Source organism: Ammospiza caudacuta, chromosome Z (assembly GCF_027887145.1).
Source record: "Ammospiza caudacuta isolate bAmmCau1 chromosome Z, bAmmCau1.pri, whole genome shotgun sequence".
NCBI lineage: Eukaryota > Metazoa > Chordata > Aves > Passeriformes > Passerellidae > Ammospiza > Ammospiza caudacuta.
Window position 1 is genome coordinate 78,943,567 of NC_080632.1, and position 24,672 is coordinate 78,968,238.

The 24,672-nt window shown below is 51.2% G+C and overlaps 1 protein-coding gene across 1 annotated transcript in view; it reads right to left on the reverse strand.

The window, feature by feature from the left end:
- Nucleotides 1-24,672, reverse strand: part of CNTFR (ciliary neurotrophic factor receptor) — a 202,619-nt gene that overhangs the window by 45,412 nt on the left and 132,535 nt on the right. The window contains exon 5 of the mRNA XM_058824079.1: nt 9,884-10,114. Coding sequence (XP_058680062.1) covers nt 9,884-10,114 — 231 coding nt within the window. The remainder of the gene's footprint in view (nt 1-9,883; nt 10,115-24,672) is intronic.

Genomic DNA, 24,672 nt, shown 5'->3' on the forward strand with positions numbered 1-24,672 from the left:
ACTCCATGGGGGATGCAGAAACATGCACACCTGGCTGATCAGGGGTCCCTGGGGTGGGCTGCAGTGGGTGTGAGTCCTGGCATTGGGGGTGTCCCAACCAACACACCCAATTTGGGAAGCCTTGGAGGGTGAGGATGGCACGGAGCCGTCCCACAGAGTCTTAAGTCCAAATCTTCAGCTTCAGAAAATTCCTCCCCAGTCTATGTCTTAATTTCCCCTTCTGTCTTTTAATTTAGACTCTAACATCTCTGTTTTCCACCAAGCTGGGGGAGGAATGAGAGGTGGCACACGCTGCCCTGTGTCCCCAGGGCAGCACTGGAGTCCATGTGAGTTTCTGTAAGGGCAAGAGAGAAAGAGGAGGAAGAAGCTGGTGAGGCCAAAGAGCCTTTTCAGAGGGCAGCTACACCTGGCTGGAAGCTCAGGGAAGTCAGGCAGCACAGAGGGAAGGGGAAGCAGCTTGGGTCCATATGGAGAGAGCAGGGATGAACTCTGCACTGGAGGGTTGAGCAGCTATTTCCCCAAAAAAGTGAATGGCACCCCATCACCTGCAAAGACATCAAAAGATGGCAAGTTCTAGCTCATCTATGATACAAACAAAATATTTCACAGATCTCTGGCTCCAGCCTGCTGGAAGCAGGCACTGGCTCAGACCAACACAGGTCACACAGCAGCCAGAAAGCAGCCAAAAGGCAGAGAGCTGTTTGCAACCCTCTGCTTTCTTCCCTGACCAAGAGGACACGATGTACCCATGACATGTGACAAACCATGCCATGCAAGGCTGCTCCTCATGGAATGTGCAGAGCTGGGGTGTGCCCAGTACAAAGCTATTCACACTGTCCAGCTGTGGAGAGGAAAAACATCCAGGGCTGGGAATGCTCAAGACAAGGCGGCCCAACATGAGCAAAAATGCAGCACCAAGGTCTGAGCTACAGCTCCAAACCTCCTCTTGGTTTCCTGCCATGGACCCTTTGAGTGATCTCCTGGACTCCAGAGGTGAACCTCCAGAGGATCCATGTTCTCATCCTACACATCCAAACTCAGCCACACAGGACACTGAGCTTCCCTGTGAACCTGACTCTGGTCCAGTCCTGGTTTTGTGATCCCTCTGTCCTCCACATCTGCCACTTGGGGCAAACAGCAGCACTGGAGAGCCACTGCTGGTCCCTGCTGACACAAGGTTCTGTGCACACGCTGCTGGTCCCCAGAGTGAGACCAGGTTTCCCCACGCTGCTTGGCACATAAGCCTGTCACTGCTCACTTGCTTTAGGCAAACACCCCTGTCCCTCCCCAGCATCATCAGCAGCCAGGCTGCCCAGCCTGTGAGCTGGTGGAGAGAGGGGCACACAGCCTGACATTACCCGTGCTCAGCAGGCTCTGTTTGGCTCCTGCCAGGGCAGAGAAGACCATCCTGAAGAGAAAACAAGCAGCCGTCACCCCAGGTGGTATCATAAACCATTTTAATAAGGCGCGTTGCTCCCCCTCCCCACCACCCTAACTCATGCAAACGCTGCCTTGTTCAGTTGGCAGCAAACGATAAAGACCCCCAGGGAGCACAGGAGGGGGAGAAAAGGGACATCTGTTTAGAGCATTTCTACTGCATGGCTCTCCCAGGCTATTTCTATCTCTTCTTGTCAAAATTTATCAACTGCGTAATTGTTTAAACAGTATTAAAGTGCTTGCAGCAAGAGCAACTGGAAATTGTCCTGCAGTTGCCTCTGGTACTGATGCTGACAGCTCAGGAAGGGACTGGGGAGGAACGGGATCCATCGGGCATGGGAACCCTCTGACTCCTTTTCCGGCAGGGGAGACACCATCCTGTCCTGCTAACAGGAGGAAAATAATCTCACTTTATCCTGGTGCCCTTCCCTGCAGTCCAGGCCCAAAGCTCTGCTCCTTCTCCTCTGCTCCCTGTCCTGACCTGCTGTTAGCACACATTTAGTCTGCTAAATTATTTACAGCAGACGCAGCGGCTCGGGAAACCACAGCTAATGACAATGTCTCTCACGCTGATGTACCCTGGGCCTTGCCCTGACCCTGCTGAGCCCTTGGCTGGCACCTCACTGCATGCTGGGCCCCACTGCTGCTCCCAGCCACTGCCAGAAGTTTCAGAGAGAGATGGAAGAGCTTTGCATACTGGTAAAAGATGAGAATTTGCTGCTGCCTGCCATCTCCTCTCCTTCAGACAGGAGGGATGTGGACACTGAGGATCTTCACTGAGGATCTTCCCATTCCTGGTGACACTACCTGGCTTGGGTACCTGCAAACACGGGCACATGTGGGCAGTGACAGGCAAGAGTCACACCCTGTGCTGGTGACATTGGTGGGGCTTCTTCTTTCAGCACCCTCTTATTTAAATACCATAGCCCTTTGGAGCTCTGGTGGAGAAAGGAAAGCAGCGTGGAGCTGCTTTCACACGTGGAGCACTGACTCCTCTGCTCCTTGTCCCATAGCTGCAGTGATAGGAGGTGTGTATCCCAGCCTGTTCCTCCCCTCCCAGGACTCTGGGAGATGGGGACACATTGCTGGTGGGTGGCAGGAAGCTCACACCAAATATTTTGACAAGGGGCACTTAGGAGCAGCTCAGATAAAATCCTTCCTGGAGCAGAGGCCAGTGCAAACAGAGAACCAGTGTGTGTCCCCCCAGTCACAGTCCCCACCCATGGCCAGCATCCCCCAGCCAACGAGGAGGGTTTGTCTTCCCAGCCCTGGGCATCCCTAATTCCTGGCACTGCAGAGAAAGGGTTGTGGGAAGCTGTTTAGACTGGACTTGGGATTCTTTAATTACAGGCTGTTTTTGTTGTGTTGGGCAGCATAAACACATCTCAGGAGAGCAGAAGGAGGCTGTGCTGCCATCCACCCAGGACATGGATGATGGTGCTGCATGCAGCATTTGGTAAGGATGAGGAGGGTTTCCCAGGAAGCTGCCAAGCCCCCAAATCCTTTTTCCTTTTCTCCTCCAGCCCAGCAGCTGGAGCCAGGCTCACTCTCAGTCCTATCCCATGATCTTATTTCCAGCCCAGCTGCAGGAGAGGATGCACAGGGGCTCATTTCACGTGGAGTTCCAAAGCTCAGGATCTCACATTCACTAAGAGGGTTCTTGCATATTAAGCAGCCTGACAGACACTCCATCCCTGGCTCTGGTTCGTTGCTGGAACTCTGCAACTGAAGGAAGATGGCAAGGGAGTGACCAACTTCTCCCCTTCTCAGTGCCCTTGTGCCACATGATGCCCCTGCCACAACTCCACCATGAGCTCTCCACAGCCCCCAACATGGCATGGGCTCATTGCTCACTGGGGTCAAGTGTGCTGCCACATCCCTTCAGCTACCAGTGGTAGGATATGGGAATGGGACACTGCATGCATTGGCCACCTCCTGGGCATGCTCTTCCCTCAAACAGCACTGGCAAGGCCAGGGCAGAGCTGCTGGTGCTGTTGTTGGCTGCTCATAAATGCCCTGTGGGGCTCTGCTGGCCCCACCACCGTGCGCTCCTTGCTGTCCCCAACTCCCCCGTGGGAAGAGGGGAGCCACAAGCATGGGAGAGGGGATATTTTTATTGTTCCTGACACCGGCTGCCCCAGATTATCATGTTTTACAGAGCGAGCCAAGGAAGCATCACTCTGCTATGCTGCAGCTGGGCTGGCTGCCCAGCCCGGCGAGGGGAAGGAGGAGAGGAGCAGCGGGGCGCGGGTGCGAGCGAACGCTGAGTGTGTGCACGCGTGGGCCACGGGGCACGGCTCCCTTCAGCCCTTCCCGCCGTGGCATGCAGCCTGCAGCCCACTGCACGGGGAGGAAAGGTCGCCTGCTGCCTGCTAACGTGTTTGTTTTTCTAGTCCGGTTCCTAATTCGATTAGGACTAATTGCATCTGGGAGCGTGGTGGAGTTTTTGGGTGGGTTTTTCTTGGCTTTCTCCTTAAAGAGCCGGGATAGTAAATTGCATACTGTTACCCAGCAAGCCTTTTCAGCTCTCAGCCAGGCCAAGACCCGAAATCTGGTCACAGGCAGCAGCACAGTTCATCCACTGAGTTTTCCCAGCCATGCACGAACAGCACAATGTGGGAAGGCAGCGACAGGAGAGCCTGCATGCCTTGTGAAATAAAGCTGAATTTCAAAGAACAAAGCATACCTGCAAGCTTGTTGCTGCTCCCTTTCTGTGGCTCTCAGGAACTGGGGGGGTCATGCTTGGCTGTGAATCACCCCAGGACCAATGCACCTACCCAGCCCCCAGTGGGGAGAAAAAACCTTCCATAGTAATGAACCCAACAGCTCTGGGTGCATCTTCTGATGCTGGAATATCAACTGTCATTTAAATTTATTAGCTCCACCCTTGCTGTAGGTTTGGTCCATGTTGATGTAGTCCTGCCCTCAAGCACTGCCTGGGCACAGCCTTGGGGTTGCCCTTGTGTGGGACTATCCCTAAGGAGCAGGAGCAGCTGGGAGGGAGAGAGGGATGAATCGAAGGGGTGGGTGCTGTTCCCTGCCAGCTGGCCCTGGTGCCAGGGAATGGTTGCAGTCATGTTTAACATGCTGCTCCTGAAATAGCCTAAGTTTACATCACCACAGGAAAGGATTGGAAGAGTTCAGAGGGGAAAAAATCCATCAAAAGGGCTTTCTTGAAAATAATTAAAAAAAAAAAAAAAGCTCTGCATCACAGATCGCTGGACACGAGCAAGGAACTATCTGCACACACTGACCCAGAACCTATGCTTCTCCAGCAGCATCCAGGCAGGAGCACCAGCCTGGTGCCACCAAACTTCTGTTCTCCCAAGTGGCATGTCATCAGTGCCCTCCTGCAGTTTTCTTCCACCCATCAAGCCATGGAAACAGGCAGGGACACACCAGTCCCGGGGACTGCCTTCCTCCACTGTTTAGCCAGTGCCCACCATGAGATGCTCATGTGTGCCCTGGAGGAGCCAGAGGTGCATGTCTTACGTGGAGAGGTCACTACCTTCTTGTTTTGCTTCTTTATTTTGGATAAGTGAAACAGAAAAAAAAAGTTTCAAAAATAACAACAAATAATTGATGCAAACTTGCAGTACAACCCTCTGGTTGCAGCTGGAGCCCAGCTGGGAGGAAAAAGACTTCTAAGGCAGAGAAAAGGGAGGCTCTGATTATTTATTAGTGGCCGATGTTTGATTGCTTGCTAATCAGTCCAGAGAACACTCAGGCTCTCCTGGCCTCCCTGCTCACATGTGGTTCCTGTTGCTTTGCCCCTTTCCCCCTCCCTCTCCCTGGTTTTGCTTTGTTTGTTTTTCTGTTAATTTGGTTGTTTTTTCCATGTCATTTTCCGTCAAACCGCATGTTTTTTCCTCTTTCTCTCGCCAGCCACTGCAGTGACAGACATGGAGGAAGCAGGCCAGCCTGGGACTGCCTGTACTCTGCCAGTCCCTTTCCCACATCCATGGCCTGGGAGGCAGCAATGCCCATGGGACAGCGCTGGGGCTGGCACCAGGCCACAAGACCCAGGCCACCACTGCAACATGGAAGACAACTCCACTGCCTGCATCCCGATCCATGCCCCTGCTGCTGGAGGGGATTTTGCTGTATTTCCTCTCCCATGCTTGCACTCCATCCTGTCAGGCAGCAACCTTTTTGGGCAGCAGGCCGAATGATGAGGGTCAGATGCATGTCCACGAGGGCTGGGACATCCCCAAAGCGGGACAGAAGGGCAGAGGGGAGGAGGTGCTGGGTCGGGATGGAGATAAGCAGGTTAGAAGGGGATGGAGGGATGGGAGCAGAAGGAGGGTGCCTGCCCTCGCTGCTTCCCTCCCTTCTCAGCACACAAGGCCTCCCCGCTCTCATGTGCACTCTACGGCTTCTGGCAGCCTTTCCGACGCGCGTTTCCACTCCTCTCTGGCCCATTAGCAGTATTTTTATAACATTCTGTAACGCACAGTGCGTGTGCCAAACCTCAAGAGTGCATTATTTCCCAATGTCTTTGTTATATCCACCCCTGGGCCCTCCGGCTGCGCATTTCCAAATCCAGAGCTGTGGCTTGTGGGGGCAGCCAGGAGCCCGGCACCGCACTGCTGCTACCCAGAGCCTTGTGCTCCCTCCTGCCCTGCTCCTGGTGCTCAGCCCTGCGCTCAGGACAGGGATGCCTGGCGTGTAAAAAGACATGGACCCATCTCCTGCTTCTGGTGGGCATCTGCTGCTGTCAGACTGCAGGGTAGGTGATCACTGAAGATAAGCACCTGGTTGTTCTCCTGTTCTTCACCTCATGCTCAGCTGCCTGAAGAAAGGGGCAGACCAACAAGTCACTGCTCAAAGTGCCCTGGAAGAAGTTTCTTCTGCAGAAATGCCAGCTTCCCTCAGGCCAATTTGTGCTGAGGAGGATGCATGCCTTGTAGAGGGCTGACCTGGGACCTTCAGCCATAGACAAGCCTGGGGATCCCTCCTCGCCATCCCTGAATGCACACTGTTCCACTATATGTGCACCAGTGCTCCCATTTCTACAGTGAGTGAGACAGCCCAGCTACCCCCAGCCTCTGCAGGGTGCTGCTGGGCTCCCAGCCACATCCCCCACGATGTGCACTCAGGTGTCAAACCCATCTAAGGGATCAGATGAGCTATCTGTGCCTTCCCTCCCCCTTGCTGAAGCATATTGATAAAACACCTCCCCACATTTGTGCCTGCACCATTAATGTAGCATGTTGGTCCTTTCAGCACGAAATCCCCACCTCAGATATCTTCTTGTCCCTCCTTAGCCACTGGCATTTCCAATCAAAGCCCCTGGTCCTTGTGGGCCAGAGCCATTACAGATAACACTGCAGAGAGTGGCCCAAACACAGTCCAACCATGGTGCCAAAGTTTCCCCATCCCTTCCAGGAGCTCCCCCTTCCAGCACAATCTGATCCCCTGTAGCTATTTCCTAAGCTGTGTTCCAATTCTCATACTAATCCACATTTTCTCTGGTTTAACTCATAATTTCCCATGTGGCACCATAGCAAATACTTCACTGAAGTCAAGACAGATTACACTGACCACATTTCTGGGCTTAGAAAACCGGTTCCCTTATCAAAGAGAGCTATCAGGTTAATCTGCTGTGATATATCCCTGGCAGGCCCCCCTTGTATTTTTTTCCCATTTTCCATTTCTCTCCACATCTTTAATTGCTCCCTCTTCCAAGTGCATGGTGTGGCCCCACTGTGCTGTGGGGTCAGGCTCTCTGACGAGAAGACACATTGCACTGGGTACCACCACTGGCCTCTCAGCTGCTAATGAGCCTTGCTAATGAACAGGTGTCCTCACATGGGGATGAGGTGCTCCCCAAGCCCTCAGTGCACTGAAGGTGCCTCCAGAACAGAGGGTAACCTCCAGGTTTTATGCTCCCTCCTCGCCCTTAGCCTGTGCTGCCCTGACTCTCAGCATCACTGCTCAGAGCTGGTGGGGTTCATTTGGTATCGGGCTCTGCCGAGCTTATGTTTAATCTCCCCTGAAACCTGTCTGCAGGACCAAGTCTGCTCTTTTCTCCTCGTTTGCTCTGTATTTATATGGCTAACCCCCCTTTTCATTTCCTCTGCAAGGTCTTGCTCAGCTTGACTCCTGGCAGGTCTCCCTTTATCCCTGTGCTCGCTGACCCCCACGACAGTGCTTGCTTTGCTAATTGACACCCTTTCCTGGTCCTCAACCCTCCTCTGCTCCCTCTACACATCCTTCCTGTGGTGTTATATGCTCAGAAGCACCCCTGCCTTGCCTGGGGAGCACATTCCAGGTACCACCATTTATTTAATGAGATCCCCAGCACTTCTCCACGTGCAGCCCCAGCCTCTCACTCTCGCTGCAATCAGCTTTCTTGTTGCCCCAGCAAATGAGAAAAATGCAGGCACAGGCCTGTTTTCATTTAATTTCCCATGCAATTGAAACGAAATGAGTCCAAGATCCCTCAAATCCCAGGTCTGGGCTCCCAATGCACTCAGCTGCAGAAGCAATGCTACCACAGGGCCATGCTGCAAACCTCCCACAAGTCACCCATCTCCACCTCCATCCCCAAACCCATCTCCATTCCCTGCCGGGATGCTCCCAAATCCACTCCTTTGCATGAATCCTCACACCTCCAGGGAATCAATCATTTCCAGCAGAGCCAGGACACTTAGGGTGGGGTGGGGAGGCAGGGGCTGGGGGTGCAGCGCTGGGAAGAGAAACCTCACAGAGAGCGTTAAATTAAAATCCAGACAGTTAAATTAATTACCACTAAAAGCGTCTCACCTGATTAGTTCCTTGCACAGTTAATTGTGTTAACAACGCCAGACACTTGTTTATTTATTTGTCACCCTCTCTCTGGAGGCTGGTGGCCCCAGCAGCGTCCAACTGGGCTTCTCAGCTGTCCCAGTGCTCAGGGGGCTGTGATTCTCCAGCAAATGGGAACACACAGTAATAGGGAAGACAGGATTTGGGCTCTAACGCTGAGCAATTCCCACGGGTCCCTGAGCGGATTGACAGGGATTACTATTAGCGAGGTGCTTAGCAGATGGAGGAGCCATTGCAAAATCACAGCGATGCCACAGCTGCAGAGGAGGTGGTTGGAGGCTGTGGAAGTCTCCCCACTCCCCTTGTTTCCTGCAGGCCTGGGCTGCAGCCCTCTGTGCACTGGCACAGCCTGGGACCTCTCCCCAGATGGGATCTGGTGAGCACATGCCCAAGCAGAGGAACTGCACAACCTCCTTGTGCTGCTGCCTGCACTGGGCCCAGCTCCTGCCTTTTCTGGCTCTGACCCAGCTGTGAACACCTCCTGAGCACAGTGCAGATAAAAAGGCTCTGACTCATTTGTTGGGTAGTGGCAGTGGCCTTTTTGTCTGCCATGCTCCCAGCCCCCCACTCCTGCTCACCCGTGTAAACCCTGCCCTGTGCTGACTGCTTCCCCTCATCTGCTCCTCACATTGCCTTCCAGCTCCTTCCAGCTCCTTCTCCTTGGCCCAGACACCAGGATCCATCCCACGCATCCTTAAATGAATTGTACACTGCAGAGCATCTCTAAAATTCAAATCTCTAGGTGCAGTGAACCTCATGCTTTATCTTCAGGGCTTACACAGACCCTCCTGTGACCCTCTGTCCCTGGAGCATGGCCTAGGATGGAAACACCACCCTGGCTCTGATACCAGTGCAGAAGGTGAGATAAGGAGTAGAGGAAGACTCTGCTGTGTCTTCCAAACCTGGGAACATACAGCCACCTACACGACACATCCCTGGATGGCGGGGTTCCCAGCTGGGAATCACAGTTACCATCCCACAGCCAGCCACGCCGGCTGGTGCTCCCAGACACCCACGGCTGCCAGTTGCACACGCCGTGCTGCAAAACACACAGTTGCTATCAGCTGTACAAACACAGCAGCCCTCAAAACACACAGCTGCTATCAGCTCTCAGCATCATGTGAAATACAGCACAACTCTTATCTCCCCTGCTGAGGCCCGGGAATCAGCGCATCCCATGCCGAAGATATGCAAAATGCTGGGGAATGAGCAGCTGTCCTCCACCACACCTGTGCACCCAGGATCCTGCAACACCTTTGTGCTGCTCCTGTGAAACAACCACACTGCTGTAATCCTGGCCAGGACCTCCCCTGGCTGACTGCAATCCTGTCCAATAGCTCTTTCTACCTACAGAGATGGCTGATGTGTCACAGGGCTAGAGGAAGAAGCTACATCCCTTCTTAAATTATTCCTGAGGCATCATTTAACCTGCTAGCTTTGATCCAAAGCTTGGGGCAGAGTGGCTGATTCCAAATTACCATGGATTACCATGCCATGAGGACCTCATACAGAAGTGTGCAGCAGACAACCCTATGTATGGAAGGTAGAGGGGCTGAGATGGTAGGAGGGGGGGCTGTGGAGACTCTGTATGGGAGCAGAGACTGTCGCCCTCAATGTGGCATGCTGGGGTACTCACTTCCCACCCTCAGGTTGGTCTGGTATTTGAGGTGCCAGGAGGAGCCCTCGTAGCAGGAGTACTGGCCGCTCTGGGACAGGTCCACGTTCTTGAGGACCAGGTAGGAGCCATTCAGGTGGGACTCGTCGATGTCGGTGCCGTTGGCTGTCCAGGTCACGGCTGCGTCCCAGTCCATGGAGCCACATTTCATGGTCACGTCTGCACCTACCCGCTCGTACTGGGTGTGGCTCTCTGTGGGAAGGAAAAGGGGAAAAACAGGTGAGCTCAGAGCCCCTCAGAACAGTTGCCTTGTGGATAAGATCTTACCTTCTTGTCTGGGAGGTAAAGAGAAGGACTGGGGTGTGGACTGACACTTTGCTGGTGGACAGGGAAGCCCAAGTTCTGCTCCTGACCTCAGCCATGATTTATTTTAGACCAGCTGACAAACACCAGAGGATCAGGGACCACCTCCACCCACAGGATGGCTTCCTCTCACCTTTGTTATGGTGAACACGTCAGGGCTGCATGTATGGCTCACCAGCCAAACACCCCCCAGCATGGCCAGACACACAAGGCATTGCCAGTCGTGTGTCCAGGTGACTTGTTGCAGGACACAAACCAAACACATGTGTCAGAAACTCCTAGCAGAGAGATCACACAGCCTTAGGACTTGTCACCAGCAAAATCCATGTATTTACTAGTGCAGATGGGAAGCAGGTAATTCTCCTTGCAATTCCCTATCCAGTAAACCAGGCAGGATGATTGCAAACTAACTGTGCTATGCTGTGGAAAGGCACATCTGCTTGGTGCATGCAGTGCTGTTTGTCTCCTGTCTGGGTTTTCTTCTCTTTCCACAATAACATGATGCTTGCTGAGCTGTTTGATGTAACAGAGTGGGGCAACACAGCTCATTGGGCACCAGCTGCCTAATTGAATTTTCTCAGGTTTCTGGACAGGAGCTGGAGCTGACATTTATTAATGATCCTTAGCAACTGAATATTTCCTGTGTTGCTACACTTGGCTGTGCTGAGCTCTATGTGGCAGGGATAAAACCACGTGAGTGCGTGTGCGTGACACAGGGTGAAGCAGGATGGGAGGATGAATGGGGATGAGGTTCCTTCAAGGCTTCATCAAGCCTTTGTGCACAGACAAGGGTGGTTCACTTCTCAGAATTCTCCTGGGCTTCAAAATCACATTTGACAAGGTGCCTTCCAAGGAAACTAAGCAGCCCTGACACATGGGGAAAGTCCTTGTGAGGATTTATAGCAGCTAAAGCCACAAGACCAAAGGTGAAAACAAGCTGTCAAATGTAGCAGCAGAAGATGTCACTGCTGAAGTCTGATGGAGATCTGAGCTGGATCAGATCTGCCCAGCACCCTCGTAACTCACAGGTAGAAGGGGTCAGGGCAGAGAGAAGACAGAGCGCTGCTGGGGCTGTCAGGGCAGCCAAAGCCCAGCTGGGCTCCAAGGTGCTGCAGGAGGACACCGCGGTACAGACCACCAGGCAGTAACCCCGTGCTGATTAGTGCACAGTGGAATGCATGCAGCCTTCCTTCCCTACACACTCATGGTTTCAAATGTGCCACAGCCTCCACGGGAACCCACCCCGGAGTCATCACGCTCCCCTCCCTGAGAACATCAGCTCAGTGGTGACCAAGAACTCAAACCCAAAATGGAAAGCACTGTTACTCAAAAGCCATGAACAAACCTGTCCCCATGCTATTATGAGCACAGCATCCCTGAAAACAGGGCAAAGGAAGCAAACAAGAACAGCTAAGGCTTGAAACAGATTCCATGTGAAGTTGGTTTAGTAGACTAACCCTTCATCCATAAAAGGGAACAACCAAGCAAAGATGTGACAGACACCTTAGCAATGACAAGTGACATGAAGAGGACAAATAGAGAAGGACTGCTTGCTCTTTCTCCTAATAAAATAAGGGGGAGCAAGACAAGCAATAGAAAGTGGTCTTTTTCTTTTGCACGAATTGTGATTAAATTACAGAAATCTATATCCATCAGATGCTGTTGATGTCAACATAGGAGGGGGGAACAGTGTGTAAATGAATTCACAGCAAAAGATGACCTAAAACACCGAGCTGCCCAGTGAGCCTTGGGAGATTGCAAGCAGCTGATAGTGGAGACAGATGGGATAAGCACCTCCAAGGCTTCTCCTTTTTTTCCTCCCTCTCCAGACATTAGCTCCTGGGTCCCACTGGTAGGTGGGACCACATGGATATGATCCAGCATTCCTCGTGCCTAAGGCCACATCCTGATCCCATCTGCAAGGCTGGCTCTGGAGGAATGTCTGGCAGGTCTCAGCCATCCTGCAGATGGTCTGTCAGGACACCTGCTTCTGACAGGAATAGCGTACCTTTGGGGATGTTATCCCTAAAGGAAACACCAAAAGGGAAAGGGGGTGCTAAGGACAAGGAAAAACTGGTTTGTTGTGAGTAAGTTGCTGGTGGGATGCCCCAGTACAATTTCTGACACAAGCCAAGGATGGAAAACCTTTGGGAAACTATGCTGACCAGAAAATATGTTTCAAGGGTCCTAAAAAAGCTGGGAGAATGTACTGACAGGCAGAAAGAGTGGAGAACAACTAAGATGAAGCATCTGTGTGAGGAGGGATAGCTGGAACAGGACCAGATACATAGACAGATAGGCAGAAGTGGAAAAAGACAGTGGATGGATTAATGTGTGTAACCACAACAGATGAACAGCAGGCTGGATGGGCACAGATGGAATGAGGAAATGGAGGCATGGAAGGACAGTGAGTGTGAGTGGGGTTGGGTGGATGGCTGGCTACTTGAATGGCTCTGGATGTGGATGGATGGTTGGATGATGAATGGATGGACAGGCAGATGATTAGGCACAAGTGTGGATAGACAAACACAGATACCAGAGTTTCAGTAAGAATTCAAGCACCTTACTCAAGTTCTCTAATTTCTTCGAGTGATAAGGTAAAGAGGTTTTGTCTTCCCATTTCCTGTTGGCTCACAGGACAATTGACTATCCTGTCCTTACACTTGGAATTCTGCTTATCAGAGACACTGGAGCTCTGACACCCACCACTGCACCACCCACCAGCCTTGCACAGAGAAAGGCTCAGTGCAGTGATGGATCCACAGACCTGCCACCCTTGCCTGGCTCCTGCCTGGTGCTTATTTCCAGAGAAGGATTGGGATGGGGGAAAGCTCTGGGATGCTCAGCTCTGCCTCTCAGACTGAGGTTGAGAGCTTGTCTGTAGCTAGTGGCTGAAGGACTAAGTTGGGAAGGAAAAAAGTCACCTTGAGTTATTTCCTTAAACACAGTACAAACACACTGGCATTCATCCAGAAGGGCTGAGGGAGCCATTCCTGGAAGACAGGTCTTTGAAAGCAATGCTCCTTTCCAAGGCAATGATTTAAGGTTCCTGATGAAGGAGAAACCCAAAGCACAGCTTCAGAGGAGGCATTTCTTCCAGCAGCATTTGCTGAGGATCCTACTGGGCAGACACAAGTTCTCATATACTCCCTTGTCCCATGCCAGGTGTGGGAGTTGGGTGGGACAGTGACATCAGATGTGTGGCAGCCTCTTTGGGAAGGGGCACCATGGGGACAGCTTCCCTGGAATGCTGGAGAAGCCTGCAGCTCTGCTGTAGGATGGGGATGAGCAGATGTGACCAGAGCTCTGCTGGGATCCTGAATTTTCTGCAGGCTAGGAGAGAACCCAGAGCTCCACAGCTCCCTTGAACAGGGAGGGAAGGGAGGTTTGTCCACACTCCTGGTCACTGTGTCACTCACTGGTAACCCATGGGGTCAATGACCACAATGGTGCCTGTCCTGCAGGGCCAGCCCTTTTGGATGGACATCAGCTGGTGACAGGAGTGTCCTGGTGGAAGATTCCAGCTGGACATGGAGGATAATTTATTCTCCTGGAGGGTAACACAGCACTGGGAAAGGTACCCACAGAGAGGGGGATTCTCATCCATGGAGTTTGTCAGTGCTCTGCTGACAAAGCCACAGCTGATCTGGTCTTCTGCTGAGGACAGAGCTTTTCCAAGTGGGGCACTGGACTAGACACTTCCAAAGATTCCTTCCCAGTAACAAGGACGTGATCACTGTAGCGCTAGAACTGACACCTCAAAATGCTGCCCTGCCCTGTGCCTGCACCACCCTGCTTCTCCAAAGCATGCTGCCTTTGGGTCAAGTGATATCACAAGGCTGTGATGTCATCATAGAGGGGCTGCACCCCAACCACCAACATGCCTCAGCATCCAATCCCACCAAAGGCCACATCCTCTGTCAGGCACAGCACACCTGCCAGGCACAGCATGAAGTCCCACATCTAGAAAGGCGCCATGGTGATGCACAATGGGAGAAATTACAGCTTTACCCACATCTCTGCAAAATTGCAGTGGAGGGAAGATGGGAATAAACATCAGAGCTTCTAGCTGTGGCATAAACATACATATTCTAGTAATGAAGCTGGGGGAGCTTGGTGAAATGAGCTGTGAGCTGCTTTCCCGTACTAGCAACGATGAGTGGCAGCTTGATAGGTCCTGCAACTGCAACAGGGACCAACAGGACAGCAGACAGCAATCCAGCAGAGAGATGTGGAGGGAAAATGAGACAAAGCAGCCGAGACATGGGGCCCATGGTAAAATACTGTATGCTTCCCAAACCCATCCAGCTGGAAATCCAACAGAAACCTCATCCTCATTTTCCTCCTTCATGAAATCTTGACATACATAGAAACTGGAAGGGCAACAGCACAAGGAAATCCTGCAAAAAGGTGAGCACTGCCCTGGCATGCACTGTGCTAGGAACAAGCAGAACTCCTCTTGGCACCTTCCATCTCCACTCCTGTGCCTTTGCTCCAGCTGAGGCTCCCACCCAGCCAGCATGGGCAGCTGCCAGGCATGGCAGGAATGCTGCTGGGCACTGGCATGTGTGGAGCCACAGACTGGCACTGCGGGTCTGTGCCCACACGCCTGAGGGGTCACTGGAACAGCAAGCAGAGGAAGTGGAGAGGACAGTTTGCATTCCTGGCACCAGAGCTCACCACAGCCCTTTAATGGGGGTCTTTCAGCCAGGGCCTGTGGCAAGACAACATCCAGCAGGCACACACAGGGCCAAAACCACCCTCGCTGTCACAGCGATTTGCAGGCAGACCAGGACAAATATTCCCTCTGAGCCAAAATGCAATGCAGGCTTGTGGCTTGAGTAAGCACAGAATGAGAAAAAGAAAGGCATTGTAGCATTTCTGGGGAGAGGGAAGAGCACCCTGCAGGTTCCACAGCCCCTGGCTCTGCCCTTCTTTTGCAGATGGTGAAACCAGCACAGTGAGAAAGGCCAAGTGCCCATGTTCTCTGACAGGACATGGAGCACTTCGGCAGTGGGACAGAGCACTACATACATGTCCTTGGACAGAGGCCTTCACATGACCCCACTGGCCTTCACATGTCCCTCCCACAGCTGAGAAACCAGCCACAAATAGTTGTCTCAGCAGCTAGTTATCTGTCTGTGTACAGAATAAATTACACATTTAATATTTACACAGTGCCCAGACTATGCCAAGAGCTTTCCAAGCATAAAAACCAGAAGGGTCTTTCATTCCTCAACTTCCCATGATAAATGAGATGAATCAGCCCACGGAGGAGAGGAGCCCCAGAGGATGGAGAGGGCAAGGGGACAGAGAGGTGGCCTGACCAGCCTCTGTGGGAGGATGTTCCTAGCCTGCTCCAGCCATAGGACAGGGTAGTGGCACAATCCTATGGCCTCTCCCTTGCCCACTGGCCTGAGCAGCACCAGCTGTGTCCAAGGAATGCCAGTGGCTCCACTCCCCTGTGCAGTCTGACAGTCCCTGAAGCCTGCCCTTCTTGAGATGAAGCAGCCCCTGGCCATGGAGGGGATTTCCTGACCCCAGATTCCCAAAGCACGCCCCAGTCTTGATCTCACATCTATTCCCTGTGATGCCACTTGGACTTTGCAGAGCTTTTCTTGCCAGCAGAAATCTTCTTTCAACTAGAAGAAATTTCATGCTTAAGGAGGCACTTCTTCCACAAGTGATTTAAAACTGGATATATCTTTGTAAGGAAACAAGCATAATTAAGTATCATCGATGTAGACAAAGATATGGACTGCTCCAAGTTAATTTTGTCCATTAATGAAGAGTTGCAGAAAGCAGAGACCACATTTGTTTGCTCTACTTTGGTAAATCCCTGGTGTCAGCAGCTTTGCTCTTGACAAGAAAAAATAATTAGAAAGAAACTTTAATTAAGAGATAACAGATGGGTGCTAAAGGACTTCTACTCAATCACACCACGAGAGCCTGGAAGCAGACCTTGGTTTGCTTCAGGACTGTTGTGAAGGAAGGACTTGACCCCTCTGACATGCTTGGCTCAGGGCAGGATCCAGGGCAGGAAAACCTCTTCCCTCAGCCTGGATGTGACAACAAAACATCCTCCTGTGGGCGTTGGCAAAGCCCTGATGCTCCTGCAGAAGTTCTGCTCCAGCTCTGCACCAGCCTCCCCTTTTGCCTCCCTCTGAAGCTGCCCCCAAACCCAAATGGAGATGTCTGTGGTGGGGTGACAAGGGCCTTCTTGGCCCTTCTAGCTGCTCAGCTGCACAAGGCTGGTGCCTCTCGCATGAGCCTTAATGCTCTGAGGATGAGGGGACACTTTTACCATCAAATGTTCCATTGTCACAAACGATAGTCCAACCCACGGGTTCCCTCCCGGACTTGATGGTCCAGCAGTGGGGAGGTGTGATGCCTGCCCTGCCATGAGCTTGACATGCCACTGCCCAGGCCAAGCTCCAGGTGACAGGAGCAGACAGGATGGCAGCACCATCAGGATGGCGTCACCTGCATCACTCATGCACAGGGGCCAGCCAGGCTCTGCAGAGGCAGAGAGTCAGCACCCTCCTGGGGAGAAAACACAGTGCTAAACCCAGCAGGAAACCACAGGACAGAGACCCACTCCTGCAAGCAGACGACACACACTCTCAAGTGAGGGCCAAGCCCTTGCTGCAGTGCTGGCTCAGCCCATGGGATGCAGCAGCTCCCCATGTCTTTTGGGCTGCTGGCCAGTGGGGAGCCCTGGCTGGCAGAGACTGTAGGAGGATGAGGAATGGTGCCTTAGCAGACAAGTAACTCAAGTGTCATTTTTCTGCTTGTATCATATCATCAGACTGGCTGAATCAACAGCTTTGGTCTGGTCTGAGTGGGATCTCACCAGGGGAGAGGGTGTTCTCTCTGTGCCTAATTATGTCTGTGTCTTGTCCTGGTACTGCTGCCTTTTCATGACACCCATGTTGGGACAAAGCTTCTCTAGCAGCTCTCTAGACCTGCCAAATCACATCAGCCCAGAGCTGCACACTGGCAGTGCTCCTGGCTGCAGGCCAGAAGGGCTCTGTGTCAGAGGCAGCCTTGTTTTCCTGCACACCATCAAGCCCCGCTCTCGCTGGGAGTAGCAGGAGCTGTACAGTGATGTGGTGCCCCAAGCATAACTTAACCCTGGTCACAGGGGTCAAGCAAAACTGAGAACAGCAACCAAATCCATTCTGCCTCTCTAAGAGAGTCTCCTCAGCCATGCATGGGCAGGAGAGCACAAAGAAGCTCTCCTTTCCCATGGATTCAGGGTAGGAGTGAGCTCTGTCCGAGGGTGATAAGGCTGGTGCGCACCCATCTGCAATGGTTGATACCTCTATCCTGGATCACATTGTGTTGACACAGCTGGGACCAGGAGCAGATGCTGCTACTTCTGCTTCTCTGTCTCAGCAGCTCTACAGCAGAGAGGTCTTGATTCTTTTGGACTGGTGATCTTGGCTTTTTAGTTTTTTTTCCACAGGAGGCTTTGGTCTTGCTTCCCAAGAGGGGACCTGAGTTCATGTGTTGACCCGTTTCCTATAAGGTCTTGATAAGGCCATCACTTGGATGTCTGTCCCAGCTCTGCTGGTCTCTGGGACTCTGAGTGCTCTCCTTGCTGCAACTGGCTGAGCTGTGACACCGTTTTCATCCCAAGGCAAGGCTGGATGGGATCTTGCCCACTTGGCCTCCTTGCGGAGTCAGCTTGAGATGACTCACCCTGAAGAAGTGCAGTTGCTTGGCAAAGCAGCAACTCCTCCAGTTCCCTGTACTTCATCAGGCTTCCCCAGCATGTGGGGAGGTACGGAGGGAAAGGTGCTGGAACACCAGAGGGAATGGCACTAAGGGGAACCAGCACACAGCAGGAAAATCCCACCAATATCCTCCAAGCTTGGCTCACTTGAGCCTTCAACCTTTGCTGCCAAATGACTGGTGCTAACACCATGGATGAATTAGAGGCTTGTTTTTTGGTCCTGCTTTTTCATGCAGACAGGACAAATAACTCTAAGCCACAGAAGAGTGCTTAGATCAGGCTTTTCAATGCTGTTTAGGGGGAAATCAATACAATTCAGAATTAGGTGCCCAAATCAGGGCCGTAAACACAAGAAGAGCTCATTGTGGTCCAGCAACAGCGTGAAGATGCCTGTATTTACTGAGGTTTGGGGAGGGGGAGGTGGGGGCAGAGCTGGATAGAGACACAGGGGTGCCTCACTCCCTGCTGACCTCAGCCTGCCTTTCCAGCCCTGTGCACAGTGCACACCTCCCCATCCCTGTTTGCCAATGCCCACACGCCCGCCCTCAAACAGCAGCCTAGCTCCACTCAAATACACCGGGGACGACTGCTATTTGTGCACATAACAACCCAGCTCCCGTCTCACCCCACTCAGGGCTGCGGATTAGCATCAGGCATTGTGCAATGTTTTTTTATTAGCACAGAATTATGGAAGTCAGGGGCGTAAAAGACCTGTTGGGTCCCACTCAGTCCATCCTCCTTCTGCCAAGACAGTATTGGTCCCTGCAGCATATTTACTATTTCTCCAGTCTAATTTTACATACTGTACAATCTGTGCTGTGCCAAGTTACGATCCCTGTGTGAGAAGCAGAGCTCTCAATTTCCAGGCTCTTGGGTGTGTAAAATCACAACCGCGATGCTAAATTAACTTTTTTTCCCCTTGCATTTAATCATTTAATAGCTCTAAAATTCAGCCCCTCAGGCTCTTTCTGTCTGTCTGTTGGCTTGGGTTCTGCCTGCTGTAGGCCAGTGGCTTTCCCTTACAGATGTAATGCTCACGCCCCTGGGTGGATCAGCAGCAGCTGGGCTTGAAGCTGGGGTAACTACAACTTAACACATGAACTTCTGTGCCTGAGGATGGAAAAACTCCTCTGCTTTTTTAATCACAGGTACTCAGGGTTCATCCTCCTCATTATTGCTCAGCCTCACAATGAGGACCCAAAAGAGTGCACTGCACACAGGGACAGGACTCAAAAGCATCACCGAAGCTGGACTGAGAAATCCAAACAGAGGTGCAGCCTATAGCACCAAGACATGGGGGACAGGGCGTTCCCTGGGGCTCTCAACAAAAGCACCACAACTTTTCTCTCCACCTGTACATCCACTGAAGGTTACACCACAGGGCTTGTTTCTTCCCAAAAGAGAGATTTCTTTCCCCTGCCCCAACACCAAGATTTTCTTTGTGCATGTGGCTACAGAATAGCAGGGGAACTGTGCCAGGGCAGCACAATGAAGAGAGTGAGAAGAATGGACTCTGATAAAATGGGAACTATTTTCCCAAGTTTGGGGGTTTTTTTGACCCAGTCACCATCATTCCTCCAAGTAACACCTACATATCTGGAGTCAGGCGCTGTGTCAAAACAGTATTAAAAATAAGGCACTCATCTTCTCTCCCCTGTAGGGGCTGCATTAAGAACTAAGACAACGGTCAGGAATTGCGTTGGTAGTAACAAGATACTACATTCCCATTTGATGCCTTTCACTCTGAAGGATCCTCAAGCAAAGCCAAGCCTGGAAAGGATCACCTGCATGCTCTGAGCTGTGTGACAGCCAGCAGAGCTGCAGCCCACCCATCACACAGAGCATCTGCTGGGGGCAAAGATGGGCACATATCAGAGCCACGGCACGCTGGGAAGAGTAACTTACACCAGAGACACAAAATAAATTGCAGAGTATAGCTAATGGGCTAATGGAGCACTACAGACTACACAATAGGAGCCCAGGACAGAGCTCCTGGATCTTGAGCAGAGCTTGGAGACAGACTCCAGCTCGGGGCTGAATCAGGCTGGAAAGTGTATCTGAACAATGGAGGTCATGACTGCAGGATTGTGGTCCCCATATGGTTTCTGAGCTCCTCTTGGGGGTTAGCATTATTCAGAAGCCCCATAAATCCACAGGCTATGTGAGTATTTACAAATTACTCTGCAGTCAGAGAACTATCGAAGGTGGCAGTGTCTTTTGGATTTGTCTCTGAGCAGGCAGGAGAGACAGGGTTTTCCGCACACTATGTGGAAGATCCCAGAAGCAAGAAGGAGATCCATGAGAGAGCAGGGGACTGAAGTGCTCAGTGCTTTGGGGCAGACAGAGCCTTTGCATGCCTTCCAGTGCAGATCACAGGACCTTGGAATGGGTTGGAAGGGACCTCTGAAGATCATTAGCCCAACAGATGTGCACATATCACAGAATCACAGATTGGATACATCCCGTTTGCATCTATCTGCAAAGCACAGTGCAGAAGCTCAGAGGAGATCACACCAACTCAGGACGGAGAAGCTTAAGATGAGGCCAGTGAGCCAGGAGCTTTCAGCAGGGCTGGTCTCATTCTCAGCAGCAGCACAGAGTGCTTTCAGAGGACTGAGCATGCAACTCCTTGCGCACTTGTTAACTGAGCCAGTTCCTGCCTGGCCCTGCTCCCTGGTTGGTGCCCTAAGCACCAATGTCCAGGACCCTTTCCAAAACCTGTGAAGAAGGTGCTCTTCATTAAGCAGCTGAGCATTTCCAAAGCAACTCACACTGGCTGGCTGGTGGCCTCATCACGCAGAACCCTCATGGCTTCATCATGCAGAGCCCCATAAACATGCTGCAATTTCTATTTGATTTTTGAAGCCTCTCTGCTTCTAGAAATACATTCTCCTTCTCCCCCTCCCTCTCCTCCTCTTTGACACAGCCTTTTCCTGACTGTCTGCCCACAGCTGTTCCCTTTCCATACCACTTTTGTTGCCATCCATCTGACTAAAGCAGAGAGCAGCGCTGCTTTTGGGAGCCCAGTCTGCCTTTCAGAGCATCTCCTAACCTCCAATTACTGATCCTGCCAGGTCAGAGAGTCTTCAGTTTGGCGCAGGTTTTTTTATTGCCTTTGTTGGGGATAATAAGCAAATGTTAGTTCAGGAGCAGACATTCATTCTTGAACCAATTGTGCATTATTTCCTAAATTTCAGTGTTTAAAAGCTATAAGTGTTTTACTGCAAAACAACAGCTAAAAGGCCAATTATGTTTCATTGACTGAAATACAAGTAAGTGTGCCCTGTTCTCTGGAGAGCTCTTGGGTTTGAAGCAGAAGATTTTAGGGAGGCATGTTTTCTGAAAGTAAGACTATTCAGAAGCTTGCCATATCCAGAGCCCCAGTCATCTGAAGGCAGCACTGAATTACAACTATTATTAGCACAAGAGATACCTGAAATCTGGAATTTCAAGTAAAACGTTTTGAATTCAGGTTCTGAAGCATTTAAAGGACTTGAGAAAATATCTTTGGCTCCAAGTCAGCAAAGCACTTAGGCAAGGCCTTAACTTTGAGCATGTGTTTAAGTACCTTGCTGACTTGGGGCTTTTAACCCTGGCGAAAAGAAATCAAAGAGGAAACAAAAGCCAAGGAAAAAACTCTGGTGTACATAGAAATCCAGACAAGCCAAAATAATAGAGGAATCTCCTCTGGAAAGTAAGAAAACAAAAAAATAATAGTGACTTGCTTTAAAATTAAACACTGGAGGAAGCTTTCTGGAGGAGGGCAGAGAAAGACTCCCAGAACAAATGGAGTATTTCAATGTAGCCTAACACCAGCTTCACTCTCCTGCCTCTTCAGCATTCAGAAATTATTTATTGCTGAAAAAAAACATCCCAAACCAAACCCAAAACCTGCTTCCTCCTCCCATTTCCAGATGAAGTGCAATGGGAGAGAGAAAAATCTTGGCTTCGGCAGTGAAAAAAACATCTCTGAAATGAGTCGGCTGTGAGAGACTGTCTCCATCAGGAACAGGATAAGGGATGAGGGACTGAAGGGTAGTAATGAAGAGGAGGAAATTGCCCAGAGGCAGAAGCCTGCAAACAACCACATGCTCTGCCTGTGAGGGGGGATACCACAAAGTCCTTAAGGAGAGAAAATCAGTGCAAATCTATGCACACACGCATGGAAAGCAGCTACAAGCAGCAAGCCGCGCTTCCCCCACCTCCAGCTTGAGGTTACCGAGAGAAAAACTGGAGCACAGCAATAAGAGCATCCCCTGCAGCCCACCCAGGACGAGCGGCTGCAGACAGCACCAGGAGCGGGAATGGGCCAGAGGAGATTCCCCCTGCTGCCCCAGGATCCCAGGCTTGCAGCCCCTCCACAGCTCTGGCACGGCCAGGGCAGGCTCAGGGTGCTGCAAAGTTGAAAATGCTGCTCTGCCTCCACCAGGGCGGCAGCCAAAATTTACAAATAACCTCTGTTAAACAGGAAAAAAACCCACCAAAACAGCCAAGTTCCTTCCTTCAGAAGGAAACCATAGGTTTTCACGTGTTTTAGGTTTTTTTTTCCAAAATTTCTATACTGAGTTGTACAAAAGGCTTTGCAAAACATTTGGTTTTTTAAGGGGGAAGGGGGTGTCAATTTAAAGTGAAAAACCGAACCATTTCTGAAAAACACCCAAAAAGACAAACTGCAAACAAAAGACAAACTTTCTTTCAACTACGCTTCATCTCTTTTTCATCATCCCTGACAGAGAAATAAAATTTTGTAAAACATTTGGATGTTGATGGGACTTCATGTCCCACAGAAAACTGCTCCCCTGAGGATCCTCCCCATCAGTTTTGCCCAGCACAGTTTGGCAGCCAGTGCTTTACTCCCTGATGGAGATGCCCCTCATGGGAAGCACAGGATTCCAGCACAGGGGATGGAGGCAGCTCTTCCTCAGCACTCACACCATCACAGTGCCTGCAGCCCCTTGGGGATGGCCACCCTGTCATCCACTGGTTGGTGCTGGCACCCAGCAAGATACAGCTCCTGCCACAAGGATCTGACAACTGAGTGAGACAAATGAGGAGAACACCATTCTCCCTGTCTTACACACGGAGAATTAGTCCCCAAAGCAGATAAAATGACTGGCCCAGGAGAGATGTTTTCATCAGAGCTAGGCTCTGGTTTTCCTCCTTCCCTGTGATCCTACAACACCTGGTACATTGACACCAGGGTTTGGTCAGGCTGTCCTGACCCTGCTGAAACACAAAACCACAAAGCACTGAATTAACTTCAGCTGGTGCCTTTTTATCCACCTGTGACCCCTGTATGGCCCTTGGGATGCCAGCACTCGGGCACTGCAGGGATGCAGACTGTGGGGCTGTGAAACGGCTGCTGCTCTGCACACCAGTGACTCCCTGTGACCACCAAAGCAAAAACCTTCCATAAATACTGGTTACACTAAAAAACTCCTCGGGGCTAAGCAAGTTAAGAAAAATGGTGCCAACTCACTGGAGGAAGGAAAACACAATTAAATCACCCAACAGCCCGTACCCACTAATCCCTTCTGCTACCAGGCTTGACTCGAAGGTCTCTGCCTGCTGACATGCACTTCCCACCCCTCACCCAGCCCTGGCACTGCTTTTCCAGAACCCTGGCAAGGCGTCTGTGCACACATGTTATGTGAAAGGAAGACCCCCACAGTTCCAGCTGGCAGCACACAGTCCCAGCCCAGCACACTGTGGGGCTATGGGCTGTGCAGGGACAAGCCTGTGTGTTGGGGAAGATGAAACAGGAAAGCCTTATAAATATGATTGTCTGGCAAAAGATTTTGAGAATATAGAAACTATAAGCAAGATTGAAATGAAAGCAAGCTTTGAGATCCCTCAGTTACTGAACAACTGGAAAACAATGATGTGGCTGGCTGAAGGCAATCCCCTTTTGATGAAACAACACCCTCTGCTTGCAGACAGTTCCAAGGGTCAGAGCAGACCCTGCCAGCTTGGCAGAAGGGGTCCAAAGAGGAGTTTTTAGGGTTTAAAATGTAACACAGTGTGGTGATGTTATGATTCTTATAGGCTGTATGGAAATGCTATAGGATTTGTATATTGTACTCAATTAGTTAGTGAGAACTAGAATATTCAACACAGAAGGAGATTTATTGTATTGTAATGGGAACCTCGCTCTCCTGCCCTTTTTTATGCTCTTACATTTTTTACTCCCTTATGCTTTTACCCTCTTACTCTCTCACCCTCTCATCCTCTCTACCCCTCTCTTCTCTCAGTCCTGCTCCAAGCTGTGGCTGGCAGCTCCCAGCAGGGCCCTGCACCCAGGCCCTTTGCAATAAACCACAAGCTCCACAACCTGGCTGCAGAGATCCCTCATCTTCGTCTGTCCCGACCGTCCCACCCTCTGATGCTCCTACACCTGGGAGCTGCTGCTGCCCCATGCCACAGCACAAATTAAAGGCACTGAATGTTTTCAGGAGGGTTCAATATTCACCAGGCTGGGAGACACCTCTGCAACACCAGGTAAGAGCAATAAAGGAGCTGTGAGTGCTCATGGCAGGTCTCGCTGTGAGGTTCTTCATTCTGGAGCTGTGATTTAGGGCAGGATGAAGAATGTGGAGGGATTAAATCTGTCTACCTAAATCCTGGAAGTATTCCTTCTGGGTTTGCATCCCAAAGTCCTTCTCATAGATCAATAGAAGGATGCTCAGGCCCACCTCTCTGGAGCTGCCAA